General features: G+C 39.7%; 1 protein-coding gene across 2 annotated transcripts; it reads right to left on the bottom strand.

Annotated features, from left to right (window-relative positions):
• Positions 1-2,265: 2,265 nt before the first annotated feature.
• On the bottom strand, positions 2,266-9,670 carry SPIN1 (spindlin 1). Of its 2 annotated transcripts, XM_056848531.1 has the most exons (6): positions 9,518-9,659; positions 8,961-9,084; positions 6,968-7,016; positions 5,240-5,493; positions 3,968-4,201; positions 2,266-3,099 (listed from the first exon to the last, which is right to left on the bottom strand). In XM_056848531.1, the coding sequence occupies exons 3-6, from the start codon at positions 6,991-6,993 to the stop codon at positions 2,900-2,902; spliced, it is 714 nt and encodes a 237-aa protein (XP_056704509.1). In that variant the 5' UTR covers positions 6,994-7,016; positions 8,961-9,084; positions 9,518-9,659; the 3' UTR covers positions 2,266-2,899. The 2 variants fall into 2 exon arrangements, with proteins under 2 accessions (XP_056704509.1, XP_056704508.1); XM_056848530.1 differs by lacking the exon at positions 8,961-9,084 and having other exon boundaries at positions 9,518-9,670.
• Positions 9,671-10,175: the final 505 nt, after the last annotated feature.

Below are 10,175 nucleotides of genomic sequence, written 5' to 3'. Positions count from 1 at the left end.
TTTCTTTGAAATGGTTGCAATTAGTGTGTATTTGGAGAAGCCTTTATTTATAAAATGTATCAATTTAAGAAGGCTAAGAAGCCACCACAAACGCTTATCCCGTTATTGTTTGGGGGGAAGTTCTAATATGAGTCTACTTCAACATATTGTAGTATTTGGCACAAAAAAGGATAGCATTTAATTAAATTGATTTTATTTTAATTTCGAACAGAGTACATGGTCCCTTCAAATGCTGCATGACACATACACCTGGAAAGTTACCTCCTGTTGGCACTATGTTTGCCTCACCAGTGCATTTAATCCTACTAACCACCATTAAAAAACAGCACAATAAGCAAATTCACAAAAAACACAAAATAAAAAAAACTAAAAACCTAAACATTTTTAACATGCAACTTTAAAGTTTGTTACATTAAACATTCTACCTTCTAAGCATGCAAAAAAGGATGATCTGCATTTAAGTTTCTCTTAAAATTTTACAGGGCAGCCTGACATCACGCAAAACACACAATATACAATACTACAGCAGGTAAATTGAGAGAAAGGCCAGTAACTTTTATACACAGATCCATAGCTTGTGCCACCACAAGCCCCGTGATAACTTGGAAAATCATGTTGAACCCCTAGAACAAGGAACCAACATTTAGTTACCAGGGTAACAAGCACTGCATGCAGATCTGAAACATGAGCCTAAAACAAAGCCCAAAGCAGATGGGCAGGGAGTAGAATTAGTCTCAAGCCTCAAAAAAAGGTGGTCTAAGCTATCAAAAAAGCAGACAATGTGGACACTTAAAAAACCATAAAATTTATACAGAATATAGATTACACTCTAAACTGGCAGAATGTGGTGTATCCCAGCGGCTTGCAGAAAATCCTCAATTGCAAGCCCTTCGAATGTAAAATTTTCGGTCTACTAAATCCTCAGCAAATATCTCAAGACATACCTTGGATTTTGTATTTGTGTAGCCCACAATTCATGTGTATGTTTCAATACACCCACTCATTCTTGTGCCACAAATATCAACTTGGGCTCATGGAGCCAGGCTCAGTTTTGAGATTTACATGCAGGACTCTAAAGAGTCAATAGAAAACATACAGATCTGCAGGATGAAAAAAAAAACACACTGGGTTGCAAATCTGCTCACTTTGTTCAAGAACACAAGAAACATTTATGTTTAGGGCCTAAGGACTGCATTGAGAAGCTCTTCATGAAAAGGACAATAGTCTGCCTTTGGTTGCCCATGATGAAATACTGGACAGAATGCAACAGTAGCAATGGACAATAAATTTTAAGATACTGTATTTAGGTGATGTATATTTGTTACCATTAAAGACCAAGAGGCACAAGCCTTAAGGCTAAAATTTGAAGACAGGTAAAAAAGAAATGAGGGCTTAAACCACACTGAGTTTTCAGTAATGCATACCCACAACTAGAGGTAATTTGGACCTCTGAAAGGTAATCAGCAACACTTCTCGCCCTTCCTAAGAAAAACTGTATATACACAAGCAGTGGTGTTGGTTTCACATATACTTCTGTACACAGTTCTAACTACTGCAATGCCCAGCCTCAAGGCAACTTGACAACTTTGTTGCTGTTCTGATATCTTTCCACTGATTACTCATGAAACTGCCACCACCTTGCAAAATGGAAAAAAAAAAGTATTGTGTTTGTGGGCTGCTTATTTACATACACAATCTGGCTGCAGATGATGGAATCATGGAGACTGCCTAGCTTGTGTTGGATAGTACACCATTAGCATGCAGAACTCTTAAGTGTTTTTTTTAAATGAAGTTCACATTAACAGCATACCTTGAGAAATACAATGTACACCACAAAAGGTGACAACAGGTTTGAGTTGTGGGAGGTCTTGCCTGGATGCACCCCAAGAAAAAAGGCCAGAAAAAAGTGCCTTCAACTAACAGCAATAAAATGAGAAGGAATGCAGCAGATCAAGTAGAAGGCAACAAAATGATTTTCCTTCTCAGCAAGTCTCTCTCTTTAATACAAAAATGACTCTACTTTCATGAGATCTGTCTTTACATGTAACACATTTAAGTCCACGCATAGGAATCCAAGTTGCTAATTCTGATATTGAAACACCCAGTAGCTGCTGCATTCTTTAATGTTAACTAGTCTGCTATGGCACAAAGCACCTGGGTTCTGCTAAAAATTACAAAAATCTCTATATTTAGAATTGAAGGCATCCTTGTAAATATATTGACTGTTTCCTACAATTTGCATTATCTCAAAACCCTGCTATTTTTGAAACTATCTGTTTTCTCATCGTTTTACATGTATGTTATGGTCTACTTTCCTCCAACTAAAATGCATAAGACTCTCACATAATAGTAGCTCAACAGTTAAGCTGATCACAGTACACTGATGTTAATTAGGTTAGGCACTCCTTAACACTGCTTTATAACATTTTATAGTCGTCATTGCCCAACCCCCAGAAACAAGGACTGCCAGACAAGAAAATTTAATGTTACATACATGGAAGGAACATAATATCAAGCTACACTTGCATATGGTTGAACAGCTAAGTGAGAAGCTGAGGGAAAGTTACAGTTTAAAAAAAAATCAAAAATCAGATATAATGATTACATTGCTAGAGCCACTTTTACACAGCTTGAATCTGCAGCTGCTGTTTTCTCTAACTTCATCCACATACCCCCTTCAGAAGACTTCCGTCAAGAAAAGGAGTTCCCTTACACAAAACTGTATCATGTTCACATAAGTCTATTTGTAAAGTTGACAATGGAATAGTTTTCCTGGCAGAGATTGTGGGCTCGCAGGGACATTTAAGCTTTCAAAGAAACTAGAAAGCAGTTAAGTCTTTGTGTCTACAAATTTTACACTGAAGTTCCACAAGTTTGGCAAAAGTTTGCATGGTGGTGTCTAGGATGTCTTCACTAAATCATAGACATAAATATGGAAATCATCATCAAATTTGATGAAATAGACAGAGGGTTTGGCTTCAACTTGATGAATGACCATGCCAGTCCTTTTTGAGCCATCTTCTTTGGCATATTCCACTTGTTTCCCCACTAGACTATCCACAACTTCACCTGGTTCCCGTTCTGCTGGAGGTGAATCATCTGAAACAATATTGGCTTAAGTTAAAACAGACAAAAAAATTAAAGAACAGGACACAACCACCTACAAGGGCTGACCAGTAATCCCTTGCAAATCACAAGCAACAGTCAATGGTATGGTATCACTTCAAAATCAGCAAGATTTAGCATGTTACTAGTTCACAGAGGTATTCCCCAAAGCGTTGCAATATATATTTAGATCAGATTGTTTAAAATCTTCCCAGGTCTGCTTACAGTTCCGTTCACAACCTGTTTAATACTATACTTTTTTGGTGAGAAATTTTAGCCCAGTTAGATTTCCAGCTAGCATCGCACACTCTCAAGCGAATGATTCCCCTATCCCATTACACATACCATACAATTCCTGAAGATCATCTGATCTTCTAAAAGTGCACTAATAGAGGAGAGATGGCAAAATCTGTTCCCCATTGAGCTGTGCTCAATGTTCTATGAATCAAAGCCACTGACCTGGTAGTGCATTATATCACTTGTCCAAATGATTAAGCATGTACCACAGCAAATTTGTCCAGTTCTACCCAACATAAGGCAGCCAGTAACCTAACTACATATTAACTACATAATTTCAATGGCCATTCTAGGCTGAAAAACACTTGGGAATGCCACATGTTCTAGGAATTTCATTTTGCTTACAGAAACTTTAGCATTGTGTTCAAATTAGGGACTTTTAGGGAATGTTTTCTGTTCAGTTTCATATATGTAGGAAACAAAGTATATGAACACCTAATGCAGCAATAAATTGGATTAATAATTACAGATTTTAGTATGTTGGTGTTGAAATTTCTCCACTAACCCATCAAAATGCAAGCATTTAGAGAGACCTGATTGCATAGATTAATTCAAGTCAACTTACTGGAATCAGGCATAATGCGGAGGTCTCCTTCTTTATAATCATCTAAGAGCTGGTACATGTACAAGACAGGATCCTTCTCATAAGTAATATAAAACCATGTGTTCATTATAGGTGCTCGAGCCAACACCATTCCCCTCCATTCATCTTTTGAGCCATCTTCTGTCTCAAACATATGTTCCACTGCTTTTCCAATCATTGTGTCTGCCAGGTGGGCATCACTGATTCGAGATGAAGCTGAAAAAAATACATCAATATTTGATCAGAGTTGCTTGGTGCATCTTAAGAACATCATAAAGAATGCAAATTAAGGATATTTCCACAAATTCCAAACTGTAATTTTTTTGGTTTATCCCTTGGTTACATTCCTGCCAAGTTCAAGTCATAAAGTTACTAAAACGGCTACATGATTTTTTAAGGCCAAAGAAACACTTCTAATTAGCTATATAAAAGGAAATTCTTATCCAATGAATCAGTCTATATTTTTAAGATGTCTGTAACAAGGAGGGACTGACCTACGAACATCACTGAATTTCAGAGGATCAACCCTGCAAGACTAACGCTCACTATTTTCTAAAAACATTTAAAGGTCAAAGATAGCATCGTCTATTTCTCTCTCCACCCACCCCGGCTAATGTATCATCTGTATTAGAACCTAGATTGATGACAAGAGGCAGAGCTTTCTTTTTAGTGGTTGCTACACTGTGTAAAATTCTCTTCCCAAAAAGTCCACCAGGCTACCTTGGTAAAAATCCTTTTTTTTTTGGGGGGGGGGGGGAGGCTCAGCATTTGCAAGGTAGGCCCTGCTGCTAGCATATGTCTGCATCCTCCCTGAAGTCTGCCATACAGGGTTTTAAAATATTTGTAATTTTATGTTTTAAATATAGTTTATAACACGCTGGCAGCCACCTCAAGGGCTCTGGAGCCATGTTTGCAGAATGATAATATAAATTCACAGATTAAAGTAATTAGCTTCCATATTTCATATTGCAGATCAGTATTCCCAATCTAGTTTTCTGACCTTTAGTGATACAAACCAGTGCATACAGTCTATTTTTATTAATATATATCCCACCTTTCTTCCCAATGGAGATCTGGTGGCTTATATCAGTGTCTTCTCCATTTTATCTTTCCAACAACTCTATGCCATAGGTTAGTCTGAGTGTGTGTGATGGGCCCAAACTCCCACAGCAAGCTTCCATGACAGAATAGGATTCGAACCTGTGTCTTCTAGATCCTAGACCACTAAACCACAGCCTATATCACGACACTTACCAACTCTGTCTGGAAGAACTTCAAGTGCGGAAACTCTCTCATCTTTGTGCAGCTCTAGTCCATAGACACAATCAAATCCATCATATTTAATAAGGTAGAGGGAAGGATTTACAGGAACCTGATCTAGGACCGTGCCTTTCCACTGTGTCACAGGTCCACTCCCTTCTTTCCATCCATGCTGTATTCTGCAGCCTACAATATTTCTTCTGGGTTGAGAAATGGGTTTGCTTGGTCCCATGTTGTTTCGATGCTTCCTGCATTTATAAATAAAGCCATATACCTTAAATACAGCACTAAACTATTCTAACATATGCTTTACAATGGAACACCACAAAACTAGGCAGGTTTTCTCATAATGTTACCTTACACAGTCAATATACATGAGGGATATGTCTTCACAAACACTTACAAACAAGTGGGGACTTGCCAGAAACTTGTCGGAGCAGCTATCCCATTCCCCCCACCTTTGCTTCCTCTCCTCTCCCCCTACTTCTCAGTCTCTCATTTTCTCCCTCCTGCCATCCTTTATCTTACTCTCTCTCTCCTCCATTCCTGCCATTTCTCTCTTTCTGCTCCCCCAACAAGCTCCCAGATACCCACCTGCCCCCCTCCAGCAGCAATGGCTCTCCTGGAATCACAACAGATCTCCCAACTACAGAGATCAGTCCCCTTTAGGGTCGCCAGCTGCAGGTTGGCAAATTCCTGGAGATTTGGGGGTGGAGTCTTGGGGGAGAGAGGTTTGGGGAGAGAAGCAATCTCAGCAGGTTATAATGCCATAGAGCCCACCCTCCAAAGAGGTTTGGGGAGGGAAGCAACCTCAGCAGGTTATAATGCAATAGAGTCCACGCTCCAAAGCAGCCACTTCCTCCAGGGAAACTGGCATTGCCAACCTCCAGGTGAGGGCTCAAGAGCACCCGGAATAATAACTGATCTCCAGATGACAGAGATCAATCCACTGGAGAAAATGGCTGCTTTGGAGAGTAGACTCTATGGCATTATATCCAGCTGAAGCCTCTCCCCTTCCCAAATCCTGCCCTCCTCAGACTCTACCACAAAATTTCTAGAATTGTCCCTGGAGATGGCAACCCTAGTCACTCTAGCCCCAATGAGTCCTCCCTCAAAGGCCGAAATAGGCCTGGGAAGTACCATGTCCGCTCCCCCTGCCTTTTACTGACAGAAACTGAAGCCTGGAATCTGTGGTTGCCTAGCAACAGCCTCTGAAGGAATCCATTGCTTAAAGCTACAGGTACTCCCTTTATCACTTTCATTTTTTTAAAACTCCCCAATCTTTTTTTTTTAGTTTTCACATTTTTCTACAAACCTGGGGCCCTTTTCAGGTTTGAAGAAAGATCTGTCTTGCCTGTTCACAGCCCCAGTCACTGGATTTAAGTATCCAAAGATTTGGTCGAATAAAAAGTATGAAAGATGGGGACTATTAGAATATAAGATATGAAAGATGGGGACATCCTGAAGTAAGTTATAGCCTTCCAGAATGGGCCCCTATGAAAGCATCAGATATTGAATCCTCCAAAACTGTTTCTGTTTTAACTGGGTACTGTGGCTTGGGCCAAGATTCTAGTTAGAATGACACTTTGCCCTCTGCCTAGAATATATACAAACCTCTATTAATATCTCCTGATTTGGAATAAGTGTTTAGTTTCATCATTAGTCAGAGACCTCACATAAAAGCTGCAGAGCACTGCTTTTAAGAAGTGGAAAGTCACTTACTTGTGGGAGGCTCTTTTCTTCATCATGCTGGCAGATACACCTGCATGCCCTGCAAGAATGATGTCAACAGTTATTAAGCGACCAAGCTTAGATGCATGTAGGTTTCAAATATATATAAATGGCTTAATTTCACTTTTTAGAGCTGAATTTCATATTGTTCCTGTGGCACAGATCCTTTTTAAGGAATACATTTTTTATATACTGGATATCTATAAACTATCCCCAGACTGAGCACATCAGATAGTTTACATTCCAAGAAGCTACAAATGTGTCTTAGGCAACCGTGTTACCAGCCCTTCAAACCACTAAGGTAAGTGTGGAGCTAAAAAAATACACCTGCCTGATGCTGTTCTCTTTCAATTTGCTTAAATTAACACCCTGGAAAGACCAGCTTCTAGGCTAAACTTTCCCACTGGCTGGCCCACATCTGCAATCAACACAAAACCCTGGTTTCCAGACCTGATTGGCTAGCGCTCCTAAAGCAGAATGTTCTCTTCCACAGCATTCTTTGAAAAGTGGATCAGAAACCACAATTCGTGGGAGAAATGCTCAGTGATCTCCAACATGGTGCCCATGGGGAGCATCACACCCACCCAACATGCTTCCCAATGCATGTTTCTTTCTTCTCCAAAGCAGAGAGCCAACCCCAGCTTTCCTTCACGTCAATAATACAGGATGTGCCCAAGAAAAGCCCAGGAAGTATTGTCTTAGCATTTGCAGAGTATCCCTTTAGGAACAGTTGTCTCCGACATTGGACAATATTTTACTTGGAACTTGCCAACATTTTTTTTTATTAGCTTCATTCCCATGGCAGTTACTATAGCAGTGCCCACTACTATTGTTAAAAATTCTGAGGTGCCTAGAGGTTCACAAGATTAGGGAGTCCTGGAAATGCATTTTAACATCCAGAAAACAGTACTGTATATGCTAATTTAAAACTTAACTTTGTTTTCATGCTGACTTTGCGAACTTATATCAGTGTATTAGCAGCAAAATTAAATAATTCTATCTTTTGGTTCCTTCTCCTTTTTCCTTTATTTGTTGGTATGTGTGCCTCCAGAAATAAAAAAAGTATGTTACATACTTTTATTAAAAACCACTTCCACATACCTAGATGCTTGAACAATGTGACTGAGAAGGAGTGAGTTTTGGGTAAAAACCCTGCAGCCAGAGGGTTGAGATCAAGAGACCTGCACCCACAGTATGTCCGCATTTCTCTGCCTTGGGCAAGAAACAGTCTTCAGGGATTGGTGACAGTGAAGTACCTCTATACTAACAAATAGAAGCGTAAGATTTAGGCCTGATACACACATGCCAAATAATGAGACAGCAGAAGACTAAGATGGTCAAACAAACTGCGTCACTTCAACCTGCAGATGGAAGGTCCATTTTAGAATCCTCATCAAGGTTAAAATTCCTGGCAAACAGAAAACAAGAACAGCCAGCACAGAATCCACCACTTGCAGTCCAAAGTGAGGAAGTCCATTCTGCCGTCTCAGTGCTCTACCATATCATCCTTCCGCATTTGTCAACTAGGCCTACATGCAATTTGAAAAATCTTGTATGAAGGAGGATGGTTAGAATTAGCCAGATGTTCATTTTCCTAAGACGTTCACTAGTTGTTCAATTGCTCAACTGGAATAGACATTTTCTCCTAACATACCTGTAAACATCAGGGTAAAAATCAGATACTTCCCTGTTCGCAATACATCCTACACCAATTGTTATGCTTTATGTTGTGGAAAGGCCCAACACTCCCACAAAGGGATTGCTCTTGAGATACCTATAATATATGCAAAGATGTTTCAATAATTACTACCTGAATTTTTTTTTTTAGAAAAATATATTTTCTCCAGAGTTTATTGGTGGAAAAGCTTCACGTGGGGCAAACCAAAGGTCTCCAAGTAGGAATCTGTATTGACTTGGAATTCCAAGATAAGAACTGAAGACTAGTAACTGAATTAATACACAAGATAGTGAGACAAAAACTTACAGAGGTAAGGAAAGCCAATTACGTAGAGATGATTTCCAATGTTGCAATACAATTAGTTTGGCAGCAAAAACGACATGCTGGATCCACTATGCATTGAAAGGGCCCATATAATGGGGGACACACCCTAACAAATGGAGAGTACTAGGTTAATGCAATGTTCAATCTCACACCAGAGTGTGGTTATAAGGAAGGAATTCTAAAGTAAGTACAGAAAGTTAACTGGAGATGCAATAAGCCTTAAGTATTTGTCATTTATCAGAGATTCATTACTAGGAAAAAAAACTGGACCAGGTGTCCTTCAAATTCACTGTAGTTGCTAATACAGCAAAGTGGATTTTAGAGACTTAAATGTCATTTCCCATCACTTGGGTTGAAATGGATTTCTATGTTCTATGCCTGCTGTAGTTCATCCAGATTTATTTGCATTACATACAATCAGAAATGTGAGCATAAACATTTATGTATGAAGAAGTGTCTAGCATGCCTCTCTTGGCCAGCACCATAATGCAGCACAGAGATATGCAGCCGCCAACATTATCCAAGGAGCCATGGCCTACCTGCATCAGCTCTGGATCGCTGACCTGGCGCCTTTCCAAATGGGGTCTTCATTCATCTGGATTTAAGTGAGCAGCAAAGCTGCTAAACTAGGGTGAAAATCCAGTTCTTGGGAGATTATGAAGATCCTCAACCTTGGAATAATGAACCAATCCAAACTGTAATGATGTTTTTCCAAATGTGGGATACTCCTTCAATTACAGTATTCTGCAAGACAAAGAAAAATAGCCATATCTGAAGGACAGCCAATAACTTGGAGAATCAGTCAGTAGCTGGAACCAGTGGAGAGAGGCAGGGCAACCTCCCACTCACCTCTTGTTGCTCCGCCATCCCTGTCCCAGCGCTACTAGAGAAGGTCATTGGTAGCACACCATTACTTCTTCACTTCATTCTAGTTCAGCTAAGCAGGAAACACCACCAACTTTCAAGCACAGAAAATTTGGTTGTTTTACTACTGAGAGGTAGGGCCTCCCAGTATTAGCAGTTTTCACCATTCACATCATCCTGTGAGCAGATCCCCTGTGAATAGCGAGGAGCTAAAACAACTTTGCCTAACTTAAAGTATGAAATACTATCAATTCATTCTACATAGCTGATGATAAAATAAAAGAGCGCTTTTACATGAGACCAAAGTTTTTCTTACGCTCACTGATAAGTACA

This window comes from Euleptes europaea, chromosome 4, assembly GCF_029931775.1.
Source record: "Euleptes europaea isolate rEulEur1 chromosome 4, rEulEur1.hap1, whole genome shotgun sequence".
NCBI classification, from domain to species: domain Eukaryota; kingdom Metazoa; phylum Chordata; class Lepidosauria; order Squamata; family Sphaerodactylidae; genus Euleptes; species Euleptes europaea.
The sequence above is the reverse complement of the archived record's forward strand: the minus strand, read 5'-3'. Positions and strand labels throughout refer to the sequence as shown.

Bases quoted from the DNA above. Each gene is read 5' to 3' on its own strand.
- SPIN1 (XM_056848530.1), bottom strand. From the start codon at position 9,569: ATGAAGACCCCATTTGGAAAGGCGCCAGGTCAGCGATCCAGAGCTGAT. The intron at 7,017-9,517 runs GTAGGCCATGGC...TCATTCTTGCAG, and splicing joins GCGATCCAGAGCTGATGCAG to GGCATGCAGGTGTATCTGCC. The intron at 3,100-3,967 runs GTAAGTTGACTT...ATATTGTTTCAG, and splicing joins CCGCATTATGCCTGATTCCA to ATGATTCACCTCCAGCAGAA.